The sequence below is a fragment of the Scomber japonicus genome, chromosome 9 (assembly GCF_027409825.1).
Source record: "Scomber japonicus isolate fScoJap1 chromosome 9, fScoJap1.pri, whole genome shotgun sequence".
NCBI classification, from domain to species: Eukaryota; Metazoa; Chordata; class Actinopteri; order Scombriformes; family Scombridae; genus Scomber; species Scomber japonicus.
The window spans coordinates 31,470,411-31,496,216 of NC_070586.1; the positions used below are offsets into that span (position 1 = coordinate 31,470,411).

At 40.2% G+C, this 25,806-nt stretch overlaps 1 protein-coding gene across 1 annotated transcript; it reads left to right on the forward strand.

Moving 5' to 3' along the window:
* The first annotated feature begins 279 nt into the window (after positions 1-279).
* On the forward strand, positions 280-25,593 carry txnrd2.2 (thioredoxin reductase 2, tandem duplicate 2). The gene is made up of 17 exons (XM_053325084.1): positions 280-358; positions 2,025-2,090; positions 2,193-2,249; positions 2,373-2,517; positions 3,037-3,111; positions 4,224-4,302; positions 4,747-4,809; positions 5,083-5,153; positions 9,918-9,937; positions 10,368-10,459; positions 10,556-10,730; positions 16,786-16,922; positions 19,298-19,393; positions 20,223-20,315; positions 21,863-21,934; positions 22,164-22,261; positions 23,165-25,593. The coding sequence occupies exons 1-17, from the start codon at positions 283-285 to the stop codon at positions 23,286-23,288; spliced, it is 1,539 nt and encodes a 512-aa protein (XP_053181059.1). The 5' UTR covers positions 280-282; the 3' UTR covers positions 23,289-25,593.
* Positions 25,594-25,806: the final 213 nt, after the last annotated feature.

The window sequence follows — 25,806 nt, forward strand, 5'->3', positions numbered from 1 at the left end:
ATTGTCAAAAAGGAACCACATTAGCATACACATTTACACAAATACATGGTCATGTTTTATTTAAAAAAAATAATTGTATTTATTTATTTTACACATTGTTCATGTATTTATTACAGGTACTACGTTACCTGTAAATAATTAGCATTTAATTATATTTATTTTTGATTTAATATGAACAATATATTATATATCAACACATTTTATTGAGTAGCTTGTCGTTTTTTCATTCAGGCAATTCTCTGCACAACCCAAAGCCAGCTGCGGTCCTTTCATAATAACAACATGGCTGCCCTATGCAGAGGCAGACACCGGTGGAAAAGGACTAACTGTTTACATGTTTTAATAAGAAACCTGACAGGTAATGTGATGTTATATCTTTGTGTAGAAACACGGAGTGAAGTTGTGTGAACAGTTGGAGGTGTTGTCAGCGCACAGCTTCTCATATATCTGGAGAAACAGACGTAACGTTACATCATATTGAGGATATTCGGTCATTAACAGTTATATTTAATGTTATGTTTAAGATATAAGGCAAACAATCGAAAGCTGAGCCAAATAAGCTTTTTAAATGTGCTGTTTAAAGTTATTTGTTGAAGTGACGCACTACTCGGGTCCTATGGAGCACTAGGGATGCTAAGGTCATTTTAAATGACCAACAAGTAACTATCTCTATATAGTATCATTAGTTCAAAGTGTTTAAACTGCTGGTATTGTCAGAGTTGAATTATGGACGGACTACCATTAAAACCGATACGTCAAGATTAAGTAAACGTCAGTGTAATACAATGAGTTGTGCTGTGTTGTATGCTGAAAGGAAGTGTTGTAGTTTACCGAGTCATATCACAAAAGTCCCAAATCCAAATGAACTCGCCAGACATGGCATTAAAGAACTGGTTCACAGTTTTTCACATTGTAAATGTGACAGCTATTCACTTGATATGACCATGCAAATGAACAATGTTTAACAATGTTGACTGCACCCAGAGCTCCCGCTCATTAGTCAGCAAAAGTCCGCCCATTGACGCGTTTTGCACCACCAGGCTGACTTTACATATCTGCCTTAGACTACAAACTCCTTTACTCATTCTCTGTAGTGATGCCTTCAAGGACTGTCAAATATGTGTATCCCAAAACAACCATGTCACACCAGCAACAGAGAAAAGCAGAAACTAAAATATCATACTGTACTAAATACTTTGAAATATCAGCATATGTGGAAGAACCTGCAGCACCTAGCAGCAGCTATAATACTGGTGCTGCAGTCAGGTTAGCTTTGCAGCATTGACCAGTAACCAGTGAGGACCATGAGAGAGAATGGCAACAGACTGAAAACTCTGCATTCTAAACATGTGGTGCTTTAAAACCTGACTTGGTTTTCTGAAAGACTTTAACTCTGAGTACAGAACAGCGAACTGTTAAATGTGCATTTTTTCAGACTTAGTGGCATCTAGTGGTGAGGTTGCAGATTGCAACCTATTATGTAGTTATAAAGGGCTCAATCTAAGGTACCAACAATACGATTCTTGTTTTCAGGTGATTACAAGTTACTTATGTGTATTGTATTCTATTTCTATCAAGTCAATTCTGCTAGATGTCACTGATTTCTACACACTGCTCCTTTCAAATTACCTGGAAGTTAACTTTTGCATCAAAAATAGGCAAAAGACACATTGTTTAGTTGCATCCATGATTGTTGCACAATACAAACTCAAATAAAGACGGCAGACTCTGTGATGTTTTGACTGTCCATCAGTAGCTCTTGCTTGTGTGCAGCTCTCGCTAAGTTTGCAGTTATCAACATAACTGACTCCAGCAGGCTGTTTGTTATGATCCTTGCACGGTACACCAGTATAATAGCCTCAGTAAAGAGTCAATCAGCTTAATTGGAGGGGATGTCACTTATAGGTCTCACTTTTCCCGGCTCATAGGGCACCAATTAAAAACAACTCTGATAAACTCAAAACTCTACTATTAACACCAAGTTCTTATGTATGTACTATTAATCATCCACTATGCTCACACAGTGAAGTATGACTATGACCTGGTGGTGATTGGTGGTGGGTCAGGAGGGCTTGCCTGTTCCAAAGAAGGTGAGATCTTTCAAATGTCTGTGTCTCCTTAATACTCATCTGATCTTTGCTCAGTGATTTCTATCTGATAATACCCTGACAACATGTGTTTGTGGTTTACAGCTGCACAGTTGGGACAGAAAGTTGCTGTTTTAGATTATGTGGAGCCATCTGTTAAAGGTGAAATCTATTTTTTATGTTGTCATTTAAGGAAAATCACAAAAACACATTTCCTCTCTCAACACAATATGTGTGTAACTATCCAAAGATCGTAAAGTATGTGTGAAATGCTTTTCCAAACAGGCACAAAGTGGGGTATTGGCGGCACGTGTGTCAATGTTGGCTGCATTCCTAAGAAGCTCATGCACCAGGCTGCTCTACTTGGCACAGCAGTCAAAGATGCTAAGAAGTATGGCTGGCAGATCCCAGGACCAATCTGCCATGACTGGTAGGTCTAAACCATGTCCAATATTGTATGTGGCAGCGGCTCATCAACTGAAAGGAGAGGTCACACTCATGCTGAGACGCTGTCAGCATAGAACAGAGTAGCGTAACAGCACCATCTAGTGACATAACTGCAATATGACAAAGACATTATTTGAGGTTAGGACATTAACTCTGAATGGGAATGATATGATTACTTTCTTCTTGATTGTTTCTCATTTCTTTTATAACCTTTGGATGGTCTTTTCTACACAGTCCACTGCTCACCATCCACATTAACCAGGAACTCTCAAATATAGTACTTTTATTCACTATGACTAAAAGTTAGATGAGTAGATTGACAGAAAATGAATAGGCAACAATTATAATGATTATTGATGTTTAAGCCAAAAATGCCAAGTATCTGATGGCTGCAGGTTTTTGAAAGCACCCAAACTTCTGCTGCTTAATCAGGGTCTTCCATTAATCGTTATTTGCAGCCCTAGTTTTTTAAGTGGTATGGTACCTTTTGTGTGTTTCCCAGGGCTATCATGGCAGAGGCTGTTCAAAACCACGTCCGCTCTCTCAACTGGGGTCACCGGGTTCAGCTCCAGGACAAGTATGTGACACCAGCTCCACTCATTTTATTTATTTATGTATTTTAATGGGGATTCTTTTGATAATTGATTTAAAGGTAGTAGAGTAGAAATTAGGGAGTCACTCCTCCCATTTGATGTGAGGACTTGGTTCAGATGACATTATGAAGTCTCCTATGATACTTTCTTACCTCCTAGTAAGAGTAAGAATATCAATCTATCTGAATTTTCAAATTAGTCTCTAGTGCTGTGAACACACAATGTATTAAAATAGCAGAAATTACCATAAAATATTTTTGTTTTTTCTTAATTTTTTGCTCATTTTTATGCCATGAATAAGTTGCTGAAGGCTGTACATTTCTGTTGGTACACACAGCTGAAGGATTGATAGTCAGCAAACACATGCTGATTGAGTAGCTGGCTGGAGGGCAAACAGGTGTTAACCTCTGTGTGAATGTGCCCAAGCTCAACCTGCAATAATATGATTTCAGTGATATGCGCATATGTTCAGTAAGATCAGCATATAAGTAATGATGCTGATGATTTTTATTTGATTGTAATGAATAATTAGCAACGTGAGCCTGTTCAATACGCAAGTGTATTAATTACAAAGAAACGATTAAATGAGAACAGATGTTAAATGAATGTTCTACTTTTAATCAGTAATAATTAAGCAATAAACTTGGTGTGAGTGATACTTGGCAGTTAGCAGACTAATTTTGTACAGATACAGATACAGTGTACAGATACAGAATGTCAATAAAAAGACGGTCTATATGTTGCTTTACTTAAAATGTGTCACTCTCTCAAACTAAGCTCATAAAAAGGAAATATTCCCTCATAATCCTAAAGAGATATATGTTAACATTGAATCTACTGTACATCCCTTGTCCTTGTAGTGGTAAAAGACAATACAGTAGCTTACAGAACCTCTTGTGTTGTTCAACCCTGTGACTTCTCCTATGTGATATGTTTCATTACTTCTTTTTAGATTACAAGATGTAGTTTAAGCATATGAATGAGTATCTTTATAACCAGAGGGAGAGTGTGTGAGATCTACAGCAGTTGTGTGATCTGCATTTCAGTGGTCTAAGCATCGCCAGGAGCAACCAGCTGTTTATCTTGTGTTTTGCAGGAAGGTGAAATATCTGAACATCAAAGGAAGCCTGGTGGATGAACACACCATCAGAGGACTAACCAAAGCAGGGAAAGAGGTGTGCTGCTCATTGCAAATCAGTTGAAAAAAATGGCATAAATTAGATAAATTGTAGTGTTTCATGAGGCTGGTTTTTATTTGCCCTTTCTTACATCATCCTGTTCTGTATCCTTTAAAAATATATATATTTTAACAATTTATATTTTGCTTTCCCTTTCTGTTTTTATCATTTTCTTTTCTTTTGAATAAATAGAAACATCTGCATTTAGATAAGTCTCTTTCTGTTTCTTATTAAATGTGTAAATTGAAGTGCAAAATCATATGCCCTAACCCCACCTACAGAGAGCAGTGTGACTTGTTTCAATGATTTGAAAATGTTTCCATCATCTCCTTTTAATGCAGAATACTGTAGAGACCACTTGCTTTCATTTGACATTTCCTTGTTTTTTGAAGGATATGAACAATGCCTGGTACTTCACAATTTTCCTCCCCTCTCATATAGACCATCCTGACTGCCAAGAATATCGTGATTGCTACGGGTGGACGGCCCAAGTACCCCACAAATGTAAGTATCATTGTTTTCATCACTCACCCCCAAGATGTCTCTCTCTCTGCCTGCCAGAATGTCTTTGTAGACAACTGAGAAAATGATAACCTACACCAACCGACAAGCCAAAAGCTGAAGTGGAGATTTATTACAACGCTGTTTGTAGCACACATACAAACCTTAACACATCTTCTTTCTTTGTTTGTCCTATTGAACATTATTGATAGATCTATCCGTGATTGATTTATAGGTTATTAGGGGTTATGTTCACAGCTTTAACTCTTATTCTAGATCCCAGGAGCAATAGAGCATGGCATCACTAGTGACGACATATTCTGGCTAAAGAAGTCACCTGGAAAAACGTGAGTGGGCCCTCCACCTTTCCACACACACACACACACACACACACACACACCCCCATACTCACACACACCTTATGTTATATATTATTATATAATTAAACAGATATTACCCAATCAGTGTTTGCTTTTCCAACCTGCCACCAATGTTGTTTTTTTTCTGACATGACGAAAGTTAATCTTGGCGCATCAATTCGTCTTCTGCTTCAGTCCCAACATAATGACATCACCCTATAACGCATATGTTTTAGCACAGGTAGGACGATTGGCGTCGCTCTCTAAACAATGAACCACAAGGGAAGCAGCACCTTTTCACCTGTGCAGTGTTAATGCCTCGCTCTACCCGCCGCCTCACCTCGCTCGCCGACACGCCACATCCCCACTGTCACGCACCGTAATCATTCATCGGTGACACACAGTTTGTTTTTTCTCTCATCCTGTCAGCCTGTCCTCGCCTCATGATTCAGATTAGCGGCGTGCATCCTGACCTTTTACTGAACAAGCCCTTTAAATCCAGCCATTTAGCTCCTGTCATCACCTGGTTAATTGGTCTTTCCCTGACGTTTCCTCTTGGCACGACGTGCACACGGTGACTAGCGGCTGCGGTTGTACCTGGGCTGCTGTGCTTGTTTGCTTCACGGTGACAGATAAGCGGAAATAACCTTCCAATATTAAAGCTGCATATGAATCTAGGTTGTCCTCACCTGTGCCACAGAGATTTTTAATTGTTTTTATTTATGTTCTCTTTTATCAAATACATTTTGATTGTTCTGGCTGATAATTAGAGCTGGTGTATTTTTGACAGTGGTTATAGAGCACATTGTTTTTTAGTGTTTTTTTAATGATGATCAGTGTCCTCACAATACTTCTTCAGAAATGTATACTGCAGTCTGCTATTCACCTTTTTGACCACTTGGTGGCAATAGAAAATCATTCATAGTGAACAGAGATGATCAAGGTAAATGCACTGTGCTCCTTACACAATTACCACTGTAGCATTCACCCATTCAACCAAACACCTTCTGTATACCAAGCAGAATTATCCGCTCACTTGAACACAGGAAGTGCTTTGATGCCAGAGTGGGAGTCCTGTAGTCCCCCCAGAGGCAGAAAGTGACTAGCTGTGAAATACTATTAACTTTAGCTTCCTTCATAAGGGTACTAAACCCCATACACACACACACACACACACTCACACATTATCCAGAGCTGGTAATGTTGTTGTGCCACAGAGCTGTCAGCTGTGCAGGTGACGGTCCGATAGGCTGTTTCTGCAGGCGGGGGATGGAGTGGAAGTGGGAGGGGGGTCCGGACGAGTGATGGGTGTCTAATGGGCCTTGGAGCACATGCACACCTGAGCGACAGATTTGGCCCCGGGGCCTAAGCCCAGAGTTGGCTGCCATCATCATGCTATCAGGAGACAGCACTGAGCACGTGCCAGCAGGACAGCAGGACTCTGATACTGGTTTTGGAACAGGCCCGTATTTTAATGAGCTGGAGCAGTATGTAGGTTTTGTTTAGTGGGTCAACACCACCTGCAATTATCTTTCATGAATTTATTGCAAAGCACAACAGATGGCACGAGCATCATTTGTTTGTTGTTGAAGTTTTAGAGAAACAAAAGCATTAGTAGGGTCTCTCTGGTGTCAATGTTGTCTGAGTTCCCAGGAAAGGATCCAGCACAAGTGTCTATATGCACATTAACATCACAAAAAGATTAAGAACATTTTCATAAAACAAATTAAGATATTAATTATAAAAGAATATATGGTCATGTACAAACCTACATACCTGAAATTGTAGAGACAAAGTAATCACCAAGTCCCTCTTGCATAAATGCTGCCTGGGCCTAAATGACACCATTAACAGAGTCACTAAATGTCTCACACTAGCCAACATGCTCATAATAAAACACTGAGCACTGTAGCAGTATGAGCTACTATGTTTAAGAAATGAAACAGTTACTTCTTGTTAAAACACAGAATATACATATTTTAGTGGAAAGAAAAAAAATCTGCATTACAGCATATTTACTCATAAAAAGTAGAAAATTAGTTAAATGTCATCTGTTTCAGAAGTATTTGAAATGTTGCAGTTTGTTTAAATACAGTTTTGATTTATTTATTTATTGTATCAGTAATCAATGACATCACTACTTTTCTGTTTGTCTATCAAATACACCGCCTCCGAAAACTTCATGATTAGTAATTGTCTTGTCTCTCTTTCTTGCTCTGACAAGAACGGAAGAGGAAAAATATTTTGGCATGGAAATGTAAAAGTGGGCTCTTTGACAGGCGTCACGGAGTCTCGGTTTTTCAGATCAGCAGTTAGAATTGTTTTCATTTTTAAACCAAACATTACTGGACAAAATGAGTTTATCATTTCAATGATTAAATGGTCAAATGGCTGGTTGAAGCCATTGTCTCTGTTACGTTGCCATACAGCCCGTGTAACTTTGGCCAGACCAAAAATCTGTGGCCTGGGGAGACTGGTCAAACTGAAACACTATCAGGAAATGTAAACAACATTGAATAAAAAAATATCCAAGTTGGATTAATTTGCAACAAAACCTACCCACGTTCTCCACCGACACACAAGAGCATCCAAATCCAGTGTGTTTCGTTAATCAGTGTTGAAGCTTCTGAAGAACTGCTTGAGATTAACAAGCAGCCACAGACAGTGAGGTCTTTGCTGGAGCTCCAAACCACACGCTACCACTCCACTGTCAGAGGCCAAGTCTCAAGAGTTTTATAATCTGTTTGTTTTGTCGCTCCTCGTCCAATTAGTCACCTCAGATTGGAGTCCAACTGGAATAATGAGACTCATTGTATCATCACACATTAACCAGCCTTACTTTTCTCCTTCAGTGACTCCCACATTAGTTTTTGTTCTTTCTCTTTGACTGTTTTATGCCTCTGTTATTCTCCTTAATCCAGCGCGGCGCTTTGTGTCAAACATAGATGAGAATCAAAGAGAGCAGAAAATGGATTGATGTTTCTACATTTTAGTGCGGATATGCCAAACTGACTTTCACTACATGATAAAATCAAACTGTTAAAGCAAGGCTGTCAGAGATTAGATTCTCCTAATGTCACCTAATAGCTGTATGCATTCATACTACTGTAAGATTATTTCAGCATGTGTTGTACAGTATATAAGGATATTGAATTCCTTTTATTTTATTTTAATTTATTGCACATAAGAGAAAACAAAATACATAATACAAGAAATATAGATAATAGATGGAGAACATTGAGATTAGGAAAAGAGTAGAATAACTTTTAAAAGAGAAATGTGCCCTCCTTTTGTGAAGAAACATAAAAACCTGAAAGGAAATAAATACAGAAAAAAAATTACAAAGGCTGAACAAAAACATAAAAAACTAAGGTCCTACAAGTGTAATTTCTGCAACATCCCTGGTTTGAGTCTAGCAAGGAACCTTTGTTGCATTTCATACCCATTTTCTAATAAAGGCAAAAATGCCCCAAAAATAATATATATGGAGGACCTCAGAATCTAAATGAAAGTTTGTATTTGATATTGGCTGACCTTGTATTGTAATTCTGGTTTTGAAAGTTGAAGTGAAATACATTTTGAGAACAGACTAGCAGTAAGTTGTGAATAGGTTGAACAATGATGCAATAGATATAATGGTACTTGTAGTAAATGCTCAAATGTACATGACCTGTTTTAATTGAATGCTTCTCCTGTATGTTATATGCTTGGTTTGTCCCCAAGCCGGTGAACAGAGTGCATGTTGCAAAGTTTATCTGTGTAGCTGGTATATATTGGATTGTGATATAGGTAATATTACTTTACCTACACATAGAGTACTTGCATATGAAGCTGGATAAACTGTTTCACTGTGCTGCTGCTTCTCTTTCTTAAAGCTGCCTGCCATCAATGTGACCATTGTTTAAAAGGGTCAGCAGGAACTATAGCAATATCATCTTTTGGTTGAAAAATGTGTTGCAGCTGTACAGACTCCAGAACAGAGTGAAATACAATCAAACGCAGTGTGGAAGAAGAAGAAGGGGTAAGGGAAAGGAGACCGGTCCTCAGTGATGAAAGTGTAGAATCAAGCTAAAGCTTTTTGCCTAATCTTCTTTAAGCCACCTCACAATACGTGCTAAGTGCAGCTGTGCATCACACAGACATCGGGAGGATGGGCACCGGGGCTTTTTGTGGTTAGTGTTAGTAAGGACAAGGGCAGGATGTGCTGCAGGCAGGCCGAGCTGTCAGGTAGAGCAGAGCTAAGGTATGGAGGTCTGGGTTGTAGCGGTTAAAAACAAGGTTGAGAGAGGGGGCCTCATCCATGTGGGTGATGGGTGTCACTCAGCGGGCTGATGTGTGGACTTGAGCCCCGAACATGGCACACCCCATCCGCAGGGATTAGCTTAAACGCTAGCAATTAGCCCTCCTCAACGCCACGGATCTCAGGGTGGGATTTGAAGTGTGATTCACCTGGACCACACACACACACACACACATACACACACTCTTATACACACATACACACAAATAGCTTTTACTGGCCCCCTTTTTCTACATTTTCTTCACACCTCTTCACTTCCCTCAGAGGTTATGAAGTTTTGTAATTCATCACCTCTCTAATTCTAGGATTTAAAGTAAACATTTTCAGCTTTGGATTTGCTTTGTTTTATTTGGCCAAAGTGCACCGCACAGACTGACTGTCATATACACGTCCTGTATTTTGATTGTATTATTAGTTCTGCTAAAGAGCTGCTCTTTATTTGTGTTTTGCAGGCTTGTGGTTGGAGCCAGCTGTATCCTTTTTGTCTGCCAGAGAGCTTGTAAATGGAGCCACTGCACCAAGTCCGCCGGTGATCATTTGAGGAAGAGTGAAATTATAAACTTAACATTGGAAGCGTACCAGCGTGAAATATTACCAATGACTCTCAGCATTTGTTTTAAACTCAATGTTCCATATCTGCAACTGCATAGAGTGCTTTCAGTGTGAAATATATTATCTCTCTGCCATATGGGAAATCATTACAAAACAAATATTGTGCTTCTTTTCCAAAGACCATTCAACCATTGTCTTGTTTATATGCTGCTCCGTGACTGTTTTCACCTTATTTTTAAAGCAAACTACTCAATGTGGAAGAATGTCTTTATTTTTATGGCCACACTTCAGGTACTGCTGCATATGCAACTCATTAAAAACACTATAATCCTCAACCTGCTGCTGCTCAGATGTGGCTCTGGAGTGTGCAGGCTTCCTCACGGGCATCGGCTTGGATACCACAGTGATGGTTCGCAGCATTGCCCTCAGGGGGTTTGATCAGGTACGGCTGCTTCCTGTGCTGCAGGCTATATTTTGGACATTATTATAGTGATTTTTGTCGTGCTTAATGCTGGGTATTTTCTCTTGGTTTATGCAGCAAATGGCAGGTCTAGTGACAGACTACATGGAAGCTTACGGAACTAAATTTGCATGGAAGTGTGTCCCAAAGAGAGTGGACAAACTGTCCTCAGGAGCCTTTCAGGTGACCTGGACTGACACCCAGACAGGCAACGAACACAATGACACCTACGATTCCGTGTTGTGGGCAGTTGGTGAGTCCGTGTGTGTGTATGTGTGTGTGTGTGTGTGTGTGTGTGTGTGTGTGTGTGTGTGTGTGTGTGTGTCCGCTCTGGGTTAGTTCACGTGAATCTGAAACAAATCTGCATTTACTCTACATTAATGTCGAATGTGATATTTTCACAACACAATCAGTTCTTTTCTCTCACCCGCTCCACAACAGCAAGTCTGCACCGGCGCTGACTCGTCACTCTCCACTACCCTTAACCAGAGTAACCCGATGATTGATGAAACATGATTTAAACCTAAGTCCCGACATGCTTTTTACATCAGATTTGAGATCATGTACGTAAATCTGTTGCGGCATTTTTTTTTTTACTGCACTGACTTTTCAGGACTGGTTTACAATCCCAGAAGTAAAGAATAAAGAACGTAAAAAACAAAATACATAATCCATTGTGTATCTCTTGCTTATTGGAGATAACAGTTAACCAGTATCTACAGTGCTGTACAAAGGTTTTAGGCACTAAAAGGTAAGCGAGGATGCCTTCAATAGATTTTATTCATCAATTAACTTCATCCAAAGTCCACTAAACAGAAGAAACCTATGTCACATATATTTGGTGTGACCATGCTTTGCCTTCAAAACAGCAGTAGATCAGCTTTCTTCAGAATACTTACACACAGTTTTTCAAAGAACTTAATAATAATAGGTGTGATTTACTGTGATCAGATAGAGCTTGTTGCACCATTCCCAAGTGGCCAAAATAAAATGGAGTGCAGGTTTAGATATGAAAAATAACGAGTCTCTTACATAGTGCACATCTGTATAGGCAATCTCCCACTTTGTTTTTTCACATAATGATCAGTTTACTCGTCATGAACAATACTACGCAGCCAGTGAAAACAGTTGTATAATGTCATCTTTGGCTGTGGTGTAAGACTTTCTACAGTCTGAAAAATCACTGTGATGATGTCATCGTGTTATCTCAGCTTGGATACGAAGCCTACAGATTTACAAAAGAAAGCATTGCAAACTGATGGTGGGGGATGTGAAAGATGTTGGCATTTAACGGGCGACAAGGGACTAGTAAAAGATATTAAATAGCATTATGGGATATAGGATCTTGTGTTTTTGGAGCTCAGCCCATAATAGGAACTTAAAACTCAAATCATTTTTTTTCTGGTTACAATCTGGTGGAGTAACCCTTTCAAAATATCAGAATAGTTACATAAAGCTAACTCAGCATATTTGTTTAATTGATAGTCAATAGATGCATCAACAGTACAGTAATTAACTCTCCCTTGGGATTACATGGGATTCACCGCCTGTATTGTTTCTCTTTGATGTAACAATACATCCCCGAAATAAAACGCTGGTATCACTGTTTTGCCCCCCCCCCTTGCCACCGTCAATTTCATTGTCATCCTCAATAGAGTGCAGTGTCAGCAGATAGCAGGGGAATCAAGGCTGAAAACAAAGTAATAAAGCCTGACTGATGGGGATGGCCAGGGGAAGTGTTAATCACCCAGCACTAGCTCCCTGGCTCTGCGGTTAGAGAGGGGCAGGATGGGGCAGGATGCACCCAGGCACAGGGTCACAGCGTTCCCCTCTTTGTTCTCCCTCTCTGGGCTCTTCCTGCCCGTGCCAGCCCCTGCGGAAACCGAGCCCGCATCTGTCACTGCACCATCCCTTGCCCGCAGCACTTCGCCGTACCATTGCTGCCAGCCTTCCTCCTCCTCCTCCTCACCTTCTACCCATTCATTATTCTACAGCGTTCACTTGTCCCATTCCACCAGCAGAATGAGTAACAATGGAGCGAACATCCATCAAGGCCACGTCAAAACTTTTTCAAAGATAACGCCACGCTTCCGAGCCAAACCTGTGCTTTATTTGAATGTGTGTGTGTGTGTGTGTGTGTGTGTGTGTGTGTGTATATAGAGGGTCCCTTTCGCTCTATGCGTGTGACAGCAACAAGGATGTGCGTGACCCTGCAGCTGAGATGACGTTCGGTCTTCCCTCCCTCGCTCCCGAATTCCCACATCATCTCAGCGTGAGACAGAGGGCGAGAATGATACTTGCACTGAGAGCATGTATCAGTCGGTGTTTGACATGCGTGAGATGCCGCAACCTTTACGTTTCCTTTTTATTTATGAGAATTCCCATGCGAGCTCAGTCAAGGACCCAGCTCACTTTCAATCCACAGCACACCAGAAGTATTTTAGCCTGTTTTTAACCTTTTATATATTTCATGACTCCTTTTACTTTTTGACAAATGTAATTTTTGTCAGATAGCATCACCACAAGTTGAAGCTCCTTCACCTTTTTATATCAAAACAGTGTTGTGTTACCAACTAAAACCACATAAGGCTATATCTGTGACAGCTTTTGTTCCCATACAGTTTAGTGAGAAAACAGTAACAGCGTGGCCTCTGCTCTTTGATGTATATGTGCAGGAGTTATGAGTACAAGGCCACTTCCCTTTTACTGTGACCTTACACTAGAGGCCAGGCAGGGTCCCAGGCCTCTGTGGAGTTATTAAAGGCCAGAGGGGAGCGGGGGGACAGTATCACCAGCGTCTGCTACATCCTTCTCCCCGGCCCTGCCTCCCTTGCCTCCCTCCACCTTTCCCCCCTGCTCCTTCCTGGTCGCACGGCCGCTCCCATGTCCAGGTGGGCCGCAGAAACACACCAGGAAACAGAACATTTCCACATTTCCTGTCTGCATGCGGACAGTGAGCACATTACTCATTCTCCTCGCCACGCTCTACAGTACTCAAGGATTTCCCAGTGTTTTTGTTGTTTTTTTAGTTTTTTTTTGCAGGATCTGTGGAATTTCAACTCAAATGTATTTCTTATGCAACATTTTCTTAGCATTATAAGTTAATGAGAGCATTGCCGAATGATGGTGCTCTGTCGCTTAGTCTTTTTCTATGACCCTTTGGGTTTGAAAACACTTAATTAGAGTATAATAGTGGAATAGCATGTGAAGTGGGAAAAAATGTAGATATGTAAATATAGACTACATGTGTAGAGATGTTTCTTGGGTTTGGTTGCTAGAAGTTAATACATATCAACTCCAAAAGCAGTAGCAGCATTTAAAACCTAATATTTACTTTAAAGCAATACAATTCAAACAAATGTACCACCATTCAATAATCATTTTCACTCTCAAATCAAAGGTGTATCTCTTAATTGAAACTTTCTGATAGAACAAACACATTCTACAGAAATGGAAGTAAAGAAAGAAAATAAACAGCTAAATGTTCACAGTCTGAGTCTGTGTTCAAAGGATCAAAATCCTAAAGTATTGTATTACAAGACATTTAATTATTTATTCATTTACATACATATACTTTGTTTGAAAAATGCTTCTGAAAAAAGCAAGGAAAATTTGGTTTAAAAAAAGAGTAGAATGAGTCAAATGGTCTGAGATGACATTGCTGAGCCTTACTTGTATAATTGTTTAGGCAATTTCTCTACAGCATTAAATTATGATAAATAAATAAGCAACAATCAAAGTGTGGGAGACAAAGAATCCTTATTTATATGAGTTTATAACACAGTCAACTGATGTGCCTCATCAGGACTGTGTGGGTTTGGTTTGATCAGATTTGATTGACACTGCCACTCTCCTGTGAAATAACCAGAACTGCTCTGACTTTGGAGAAAAATAGTATGTTATTGTACAGTAGGAGACCATCACTCCTAGTCTTTAAACGCTGTCTGCAGTGTAAAGTGTTGCTAATGGTGGAGAAAGCTCATGCTGAGATAAGTAAAATGACTGACAGTACTCATGGTGAGTTGAAATAAAAGCATGGAGAGCAGTGACTTTGTAGGTTTAAGTGTGGTTTATGAACCGCTAATGCTTGGACATAGAGTGGTAGTAATTCTCTAAGACACAACAAACTGTATACAGTGAGTTTTATGACATTTCCTTTACAATTATCATATTACATCATTGTTTTTTTCTACAGCTACTCAACTCTTTATCAATTTGCATCTTAAAATCTTTTTTGGCCTGAAACAGAACACATAATCAATTTTTGGCATTCTGTATGATCTGTCCCCCCCCCCCCCCCCTAAGAAAAACAACCCCACCCCCCTCACATCGCTCTGCCTTTTGTCTTTGTTTCATTTGATTGATCAGATAAGCGTTCGGCTCTCATTTCAACTCGCAGACTTTTGTTGCAGCTAATTAGCCTAGCGGTCTGAAAGCTTCCTCCTAATGTCACAACAGGCTTTGTTCATATTGGTCTATCTGTCAGACCATGGTGTGTGCATGAATGTGTGTGTGTGTGTGTGTGTTCAAGCTCCGACCAAGTCGCTTATCAGCCAGTCCACTGTTGTTGTGTCCTCGCCACACAATGGAGCTGTGGTGGCTCCTGCTGCAGTGACCAGAGCTACAGACAGGAAGGCCACATATGCAAAGAGAGAGTCTACCAGTTAGCCAATACTGATATTTTGGCCAATACTAATATTTAATGCAGGAATTCAATAAACAAGACTGCAAAGTATTCACCTCCAAAATTAGATTCATGTCACAGTGGTAAAGCCTCTAAAAAGGGATAAAGACCATCATGGGACACAAACTCTCTAAACTCATACAAACTCTAAACAATACAACCCACCACACCTCTTCAAATGTCAGGATATTCTGGGATATACTCCTGAATGACACCAGTGAATGACATGTACACACAAGGCTATTCCAGTATTGTGCCCACACAAGACACGAAAATATTTACAAGCCCTGCTTTTGGGAGCCGGTCTCTCCTCCCCTTCTGCGCTCTCCATCCCCTTCAACCACCCATGCTGTGGAGTACTAGACAGGTCCCTGTAGCCCCTCCGGTCTGAGAATAGGGGGAGGACGTTGTTCTTTGGCTCCAGCCAGGAAAAAGGGTCTCGGGGGTTTGTTATTTTTGCTGTCCGATAGCATCTACATGGGTACCTCAGGGCCGGGTGTTTATTATGCTACCCAGGCAGGTTGTGAGGAGCTACGGAGAAGGATGGGGGGGAGAAGGGGAGGGGGGGGGGGTGCGGTCCATGCTCCATCACCATGGAGACTCGGTGTCGACAGCGTCAGTCAACCGTCCCCCAGGAAGTGTCAGAAATCGCACCTTGAGATGTCCCCAGGGGTTGATTGGATCCTAATTCCCAGATGCTCATCAGTTTCTCTTCTGCTCTTCATTGCTGTAGTTCTCCAATCTCAGCTGGCCAGATGTTGTTGTCCCTTGTTGTGCAAGTCTTTTCTAATTAAACAGCAAATTCAACCTCAATTTATATGCAAAGATAAACAAATAATACTGGTGTTTTTCAAACTGTCAATTGTTAATTTTTGTGGTTTTATTATTAATTAATCTGTCCTTTTTGATTCATCATTTAAACTAAAAAATGTCAGCACAAAAAAAAGTTAATTACAGCTTCTCAGAACCAAAGGTGACAGCTTTATAATAGAATTAGAATTAGAATAAGAATAGTCTTTATTGTCATTGTACATGTTCAACAAAATGAAAAGCTATCCTTATGGTACCATAAGTAAAAAAAGAAATAAGGTTCTTATTAAATAATAAAAGTAATAGAATTTTTACTTTAGTAATTAAAACTAAAACACATAATACACACACACAACCAATCCACCAAAAAACAAATGCAAATATGAAAGATATTAAAAACCAAAAAAAGCAACAAATCTTCACATTTATCAGGCTGAAGCCAAAAAATGTTTGGCATCTTTTGCTTGATAAATGAGTTCATTATTAATTAATTGACTGAACTGAATCAGAAGTGTTGGCCATGAGTTTTCTGTTGATCTACTAATCAATCATCTATTTATGTCAGCATTCATTAGTTTTTTCATCATTTTGTCAGGGTGGAGAAGAATATCCATCTTGTTAGTTTTAGACAGCCTTGTTGTTTTTATAAGCTCTCACTCTTAATGCTCCAGCTGGATGCTACAGTAGGTGTTAAGAAAAGCTTCCTCTCTGCAGTATCTGTACTAATGATAATGTAATTCATAGACACAGCCTCTCTCTCTCCTAAATTGTAATACAGTATTCTCCCTCTGTTGTTTCCTCTCATTGAGCTCAGGTAGAGCTCCAGAAACCAAAACCTTGGGTCTCGACAAGCTCGGTGTGCAACTCAACAACCAGACGGGGAAAATAATTGTGGGTGCTGATGAATCTACCTCTGTGTCAAACATCTATGCTTTCGGTGACATCGGCGAGGTAGGCATTGTCAGCAGGAAGAGCCCTAATAACAGTCAAGATGGAAAAACACTTCACATAATTATAAGTCTTAGTTTAGACTGTAGAAATGAACTGTGTTAGTTACTGTAAATGCTTTTCATACTTTGAGCCGCCAGCCCACATGTCTGTCAACTCTATGAGGAAACCAACACCAGTGGAATGAAACATTAACTCACAGCAGCTTCACATTAGATTTTTAACCATCACACAATCAATTAAATCCTTTTTTTTGATAGGAATTAATTGTTATAGGTATGGAATGTAATGAAATACAAATACATTATCTGGATATGAACAGACAATGTGGGGTGAACAGGCAGTTTACCCAAAGGACACAATTAGTTGTCTTTGTTCTTAGTCTTAACTCACTCAAACTGAAACACACAGACATCATACACACTGCTACTATCTGATGTCCAACAACAGTAAATACCCGTAAATCCATTTAGAAATCACAGGAATCAGGAGCTCCTTATACTTTCAGATTTTGGCTCATAATCATCAGATTTATACTTTTTCCTCATCATCAAAGACATCCTGTAATAAAGGTGATTGTTATCTGTACACAAACTGCATGACTTCTATCATGACATTTTAAAAATGTGAACTAATAGGCTTAAAAACACAAACACAAAAAGTGTGGATACTTTTGAGTTCAGTAGCTACACAGTGAGCTTCACCCTCGATAAGGTTTTATCAGTTTAACCAGATGTGTTGGGCAGTGCAGCATAAAGCTTGACTGAAGTTGCACAGAAGTTGTTATCTTTACATCATGATCCAACATTGAAGCCTGGAACATCACACAACATGACAGTAGAAGAGCTGAAGTTAGGGACTGTCTCAAAAGCATGCAAACTGGCTGAGAACTACTCAGATTGGGTCAATGTTTGGATTATGTCTTGTTATTTTCATCTGGACTTTCAATTCAATTGTGCAATATTGCACAAACCAGCTATTATGAGCCATTGTTTGCTCTACTTTTATAACCATGGACAGAATTTACATTGATCTGGGCCTCCTCTCATTAAATACACAACCAGTCACCACAACACTCTTCATGTTTGAAAGAAAATTCATGCAATATGGACAAATGTAATTCTGACTTATTTTCTAACTTTTTATCAGTCTCAGTTCAGTTTAACCCTGTATTATGATTTTATATATTAGGTTTTACTTTGCTTGCTTTTACTAAGCTGTAGGTCCATACTATTAACTAAGCTTATTATGATTTGTGTGTATCTGCTGTAAAGATGTACAGTGGATAAACTCTAGAGAAAAACAGTTAAACTAAATTAAGGTTGTGGTTTTTTTACTTCATGCCTTCTAAAAAACCTAAAGATAACTTTGTAATTAGTCGTCATTCTAAATGTTTTTTTTGCACACATACATGATATTTTAGTCTGTAAGTAAGTATTTAGCAGCAGATTGACCATCATGTGAGGCCTCAGATAATCATTGACTTCAGCACTGTGTTTTTTAAGCTGAAGCAGCCGTGTTAATAGTAGTTATCCCTGCTTTTTGTAATGTTAGTGTTGCAGGGTTGTGTTTCTTTTTTTCTCACCCCAACCAGCTGTTTGCTTCCTTCCTGCCTCCCAGGCCTCAAGACACACACACACACACACACACACACACACACACACACACACACACACACACACACACACACACACACACACACACACACACACACACAGCGTCTTTTTGATTGACAGCTCACTTTGATGAGTCGTACTTCACCCCAATCTGTCTGTCAGCTTTTCACAGCAGCAGGAGGCTTCTTTTTTCTTTTTTTTTCATCTTTTTAAAGATGACGGTTGATATCTCGCTCAATTTGTCCACCGCTCTGTTGTTTTCTTTTCGGAGACACCTCTAAGAAGTGCCAAGAAATGCATTATAATGACGTACGCTGTCTGTCTGGTGTGTAAATAGTTACTGGAAACACTAGAGCAGCAGACATCCACATACATGCAGAGGTGCAGGAGATGTTTTGGACAACAGGATGTGCAGTGGTAATTTTACAGGTTTAAGTCATGCCTTTAGAATTGCCCTGCAGCCTTACTGTTTCCAGCACTCTTAAGTTACATGTGTGTGTGTGTGTGTGTGTGTGTGTATCCATGACTGTGTGTTTGTATGCTTTGGCGGACATCCAGAAAGTCAAAAACATTGATAGGGATGTTTTTTTGTTTTAAAAGATGGTTAAAATTTTCAGTACTTACTACTTTCTGTCTCTGTAGGGTACAACTGTATCTCGTGTGTGTGTGTATGTGTGTGTGTGTGTGTGTGTGTGTATGTGTCTCCATGTGGATATGTGTGTGTAGGTACACTGAAATAAGGAAATGTGTCTGTTGTTTTAGGGTCGTCCTGAGCTGACCCCAACGGCAATTAAAGCAGGAAAGCTCCTCGCCCGCAGACTGGCCGGTCAGACCAAAGAGCTCATGAACTACGACAATGTAAGACACACACACACACACACACACACACACACACACACACACACACACACACACACACACACACAGTCTGATCGTTTCCCTCCATCTTTCCACAGCTTCTATGTGGCCTTTAGAGCCAATTGTTTTATTCTTCATTTGAGTCAAATTAGAACCATTTCTCATGGACCCCCACCCTCTGCCCCGATGTGGCTTATTTGATGCTATAATGACTCACAGCCACAAATAATCTACATTAGCTTTTGATATTTATTTTGTGGCTGCTGGTGGAAGACATTTTACTTTATAATGTCTTTAAGTGTATGTGTACTCCAATAATTCTCATCTTGTCATTACTTTGAGGTTACCAGAACACAAACTAGGTTATAAATTGTTAGTTGGTGAGCTTTACAGGTGCTGGTAGGCCCGATTATATCATTTTAAGCTTTTGGACAGTACTCAATGTTTCCACTTGTTTTACAGTTAACTGTCTCCTGGTGTCATGTTGATCTTGTCATATAACTCTCTACAAGAAAACAAATAAAAATCGTTCCCAAAATATCCAACTATTACTTTAATGTTTGTTTCATTACAATAGTGTAGTATAATATATACACTATTGTGTGTGTGTGTGTATGTATATATATATATATATATAGTATAATATATTTATAAATTTCTATGCAATACATTTGGAACTCACTCTGTCATACTCAGATATACATGGCTGCATCATTGTGGAATTGTTAAAATGTTATGAAATTAGAGACTTAAAAACATTATAAAATACAACAACAAAAAAGAGGAAGAGAGAGAGAGAAAGGTTTCTAGTTTTGTGTGTGTGTTTCAGGTGGCCACCACTGTGTTCACCCCTCTGGAGTACGGCTGTGTGGGTCTGTCAGAGGAGGAGGCTGAGAAGAGACATGGAGAAGACGGCATAGAGGTATGATGTGTTGCTGCAATACTGCTGCAAACAGTGAATTTCCAACTGTAAACATTTCCAGAAATAGGTTTCAGGGTTTGTTTTTATTATTATTTTTATTCAGGGTGACTTATTTATAATTGAATATACATTTAAATAGAACTTTTACCACTATACAAAAAATATATAGTGGTTAAAAAATGATATAGTTATAAACCAGAAAAGCCTCAGTTCTTACCTGAACCTTTAACACTGCAGTGTTTGTGCCATAGAGCATTTCAAGTGCTCACAATGCTATTAAATGCTACATAACATAAAACATACTCTTTTTGTAATGATATAATGAGATATAACATTTTGTTTATGTTAATACATTATAAATTATAAATGTAACTTTGAAACACAAAATTATTTAAAATCAAATTTAAATTAAATAAATGTCTGATCTTATTGCATGTAAAATACTGTAGAAATTGCTCTCCTTTTAAAATAGAACATTTTAAGATATAATGGTGTAGCATTGGTCCACAACTGTGACTGTGATGTGTTGAAAAATGACTTCAGTTTCATGAATGGCTATATGTCACACACACAAAGAAAGTTACAGTGGCAATAATGGAGGCTTGCTGTTGCCATCAACCTGCATTAAAACACAGAATGTCCTCTAACCCCTAAACACACACTCACTGAGACACACATACAATGCATAAACAAGCAGCTCTGTGTTTCCCGCTCTTGTGTACATGAGCAGCGTGCCAGATGCTAGCCAACACCTGCACTAGGCCGTCGATAAACGCTTTAGCCGGCAAGGTGGGGCTCCTCGCCGTGACTGACAGGCGAGCAGGAGGCCTGATTGAGGTGTGTATGGGGTGATGACAGGCGCGCAGAGATCTGAAGCCTCGCGTAGCACCGGCCCCCGACAGCTGCACGGCCCTCAAAAACTTGTGTCGGCACGCTCGCGCGTAGAAAACACAATACACACATTTTCAGTAAGGAGTAAAATCCATGAAATCCATCACCGTGATGAGCAAACACTGAGACTAATATCCAGATTTGACTGATTGTACACAACAGTGAGCTTGAATTAGCGTTCATAAGACTTTATATCTACACTGTTATTCAGGTGGGCTGTCCCTTGATCATCCACCAAATATAATTCATTTTTTTATTATATCATAATCTAAAAATATAACTGTAAAATGTCTGTGTTTTTATTTTGCATGAGTGGCATCACACTGCTCTTTAGATGAAGTGTTGCCACTATTACTATCATTAATGCATTATTGGAAATCTGTATTGCTGTTAGATAGTTCAGAGTGTGCACAACCGGAGCTCATCATCACTGCTGGAAACTCCCTCTGTAGTTTTTGTTTGCACATTTGTAAGTTCAGCTGGTCAGAGCAAAGAACAACAGGAGGCTATTTTCAAATCACTGTCAAATGCCGACTGGCTGTGGGCAGAATACAGAATCTAAGTGTTCGGAATTGAGGTCCACAGTAATACACTCTGTATAATTTGTCCTGTTTATACTGTACTGTATGAGTCGTCCTCTGTGTTTGTCTGTGCAGGTCTACCATGCGTTCTACAAGCCCCTGGAATTCACCTTTGCAGAACGAGACGCCAGCCAGTGTTATATTAAGGTAGGATTATACTGCTTAGTGAATTTATTATACAATAGGTGTCTTAGTAGATTTTTTTTGGCAGATTATACACTAGATAATGTAGTTCTTTGTACTGTGTGTTCGTCTAAGTGACATATTTCACATATCAGGTTAGAGGGCATCCGACTGCTGCTAAAGGACACATTGACAGAGACTGAAAAATACAATAGTCTAATTTAAATGTAAATCTGATTTCCTGCCTCTTTAGGTGATCTGCGAGCAAGGTGGAGACCAGAAGATCCTTGGTTTGCACTTCACCGGTCCAAATGCTGGAGAGGTCACACAGGGCTTTGCTATGAGCTTCCAGTAAGTTACTGTTAATAAATCCTAGATTTTAAGGTAAATGTAAGGTACATTTCATGTTTTAGTACATTAATGCCTCATGGAAACAACCATCCAAATAATCAATCAATCAATCAATCAATCAGTCAATCAATCAAACTTTATTTGTATAGCACTTTTCATAAATTGCAATGTAACACAAAGTGCTTTACATAGTCAGAACAAGCAAACAAACAAAGAAAAATAATCATTAAAAATAGGAACTCAATAAATGCTATCATAACTCTCAAGAATCTGCAATGAGGAAACAATAGAGGTAGGATAAAAATGTAAGAATAAATAAATAAATAAATATAAATAGATAAAATAAAATAATGATGGTGTTGAGCTGATAAGTTCTGTCTTTAAGTCATTAGGATGTGCAGAGTAGAATTTTTGTGGAATTTGTCTATCACACTCAACACTCTTATACTTATCATACGTCATTCCTTACAGAAAACCAAACAGTTTCAGCCAATCTCACTTTTGATTCTCACAACTGGTACTTTTAGCTTTTACTTACTTTCCTATATGATGAGATGCCTGCTTTGAGGAGTTTATTGCATCTCAGATAGTCATTTTAATATTCTCTCTAATAGTCTGTATTTTACTGCAAGAGTCTCATATAAACCCATCTCTTTTTAAACAAGGTCTACATGCTTTTACAAAATGATAGATTGCACAAAATTAAAAGAAATTACAGGACTCATTAAATAATTGTAGATAACACTGACCAGATGTGCCACAGTCATATAAAATGTAGATAAGGACAGTATCAGTATATCAGTATCTCAGCACATGTAGACGACAATGCAGAAATAATGAAAGGCAGTTTGAGCAGAAGCAACCTGAATGACCTCTCTGTGTCTGTGTGTGTGTGTGTCACAGGTGTGGGGCAACATATTCCCACTTGTTGAAGACAGTAGGCATCCATCCGACCTGTGCTGAGGAGGTGGTCAAGGTCAACATCACTAAACGCTCAGGATTGGACGCCACGGTGACCGGCTGCTGAGGTTAAAGTCCCTCGGTCTCTGAACACTAGTGAGCACACAGGGTCCCTCAGTGACAGTGGGTAGATACTAGTTTGGTCCTCTGAAAATAACCTGGGTTAATTCTGCTCTCTCTTTATCCTTCTCCCCAGTTTCTCAGTGTTCTCTGGGGGTTTTGCGCTGTAGCTGCTGTGCCAGTCATGCAGATCGTCACTAGTTGCCCAAGTTAGTGTCACTGGCATGTCATGTGACGACCAGGGCAATGATCATTCTCCCTGCGTGCAAAGTAGTGTATGTACACTCTAAAAGCTCAGAGCTATAGATCAGGTTAGTGAAAGCCTCGGCTGCGGAGCGAGCGTCTTTTAAATAAACAGGCTCATCAATCAGGATTAAGGGCCGCGTTCAAGGTTTTGTTGAAATCGTACGAGAAATGCGGACCGGGCCCTAACGTTTTTCTGAATATATATTCTGCAAATATTGTTGTTTCTCCGGCTGTACTTCCTGTCCATTAGTCTTGGAGGTGACACATACCATAGCCCACCACCCTCCCCCCACCCTGCACCCTGCCCCCCCAATGACACTGATGGATGGCCCCAGGGCCGTCGCTGCAGCGACACCGCCCCATTTCCCATGGACACACACAAACAGTCAGCGGGCCGCCTGTCAGTCAGCCAGCATAGACCTGGCCGGGGAGCCTCAGCTTCTTGAAGGCCTAGCAGAGTCCAGCAGACCTCTTCCTTTTCCTCCCATGCCCTTCTCCCCCCCCCCCAGTGCAGGGAAGACTACAGCAGGACTACAAACATATGCTGCCAAAAAGCCATGTAGGTGCCACAGCCCAGACACAGGGTGATCATACTCATCGATGGCTTTACTGTACTGATAGCTCTGCTGCAGCTGTGCTACTCAGCCTCACCCAAAGGTGGCACTGTTGCCCTCCAGTTCTCCTATCTGTCTGAGCCAAGAGAGACAGGATAAAGCAGTCACTGGATAAAACATAAGCCTGAATACATTCAGGTTGCACATTTAATCCCTTTAATCCCTATAAAAGATATGTGCTTTTGGATAAAGTTGGAAAGCAGACTGGCTTTATTGGTGCCAAACTGATAAGGGTTATCTGTTGTGTATTTACATGGATGGCAGGTTAGCCCTCAAGAGTCATTACCCTTGAAGATAAGGTAAGTTGTTTATATCAATAATGCAGTAATAGACCCCCCCCAGTTTGCCAAAGTGCTCAAATGTTCAACCAGATGGCTGTACTGGACATCTTCAACTAGTCTTGGGTTTATTAAGCAGAAGAAGGGGAGGAGGGCTGTCAATAGTTGCTACAGAAATTGGGGGACCTAAGAGGAGGCTGGTGGGTGTAGTTTATTTTTATTTGAAGTCTAATCTGCCCAGTCTGATTAATGATTCTGATGAGGGGAGTGACAGCGTGCCAGGAGATGGAGAGAGGGGAAAAAGAGAGAGCGTGCTACCAGGTTTATTTGGACCCGGGCCGGAGGAGAAAGAGCCGAGTTTCAGCCCGGTTGGGGAGGGAAGAGGGGGCGGGGGGGGGATTCCTGTGTGCTCTGTTCAGGGCCGAGGTGCTGACTGAAGGACCCTGACCTCCACTCAGCAGGAACAGCTTGACTCTATCACTTGGAGCACAGAGGGCTCACATGCTCCGGCGCTGCACGGCAGGGGCCAAGGGGGCTGCGGGCGGAGGTGGGGGGGGGTGTAGGATGGCCATGGGACTGTCAGAGCCAACCAACACAACACCGAGCGGTAGCAGCGTGTTTGCCCTCGGTAATTGAGTCGATGTTCCTGTGCTTAACGAGCCACTTCAGAGACCCCAGGGTGGGCCCAAGGCAACGTGAGGGAAGTCATTGAGGCCATCGGTGAAACTGTAATGTCTGTTTGCTTTTTACCATCTACTTCCTTTCTGCTTTCTCTCATCTAGTCATGCTAAGTATTTTAAACACAGTACAGTATGGCTTTAATGCGCACAACTTGAGACTCTGTCTTTCAATTATTTAAAATGACATATCAGTCTAATTTGGATGATTGTTGGTTATTGTTGTTCTTATACTCCAGGCCTAAGACTTGACCAGCGAGCCTCAGCTGTGCCCCATGGGGAGGGGTCAGGGTTCAACTTACAGGTCAGCCAGCTAATGATGACCTGCACGAAAACCCAAAACTGGGGAGTGCAGGCCTGATGTCACCTGGCTGCCAACTTTAGTAGTTGTGAATAAAGAAGTGTAATTTTCAATTAAAGCTTTGTTATACATAATTTATATGTAAAGTAATAACACACTGGAATGCACAGTTTCATGATTAAAGTAATAATGTCCACTGATTGAGAGCCGAATGTTCTCCATGATTGTCTGCATGGTTGCTTGTATCTGTGAGTCTCTCTGCATGCATGCACACATAAACATACAGCACAGGTGTGTATGGTAAGATTGCTTCTAATAGAATTGTGTTCATTATGTAAAAATATGTACATACTCACTGAGGAGATAGAACTAATACCTGTGTTGCAGAAGGAAAATAAAAGTAGAATGC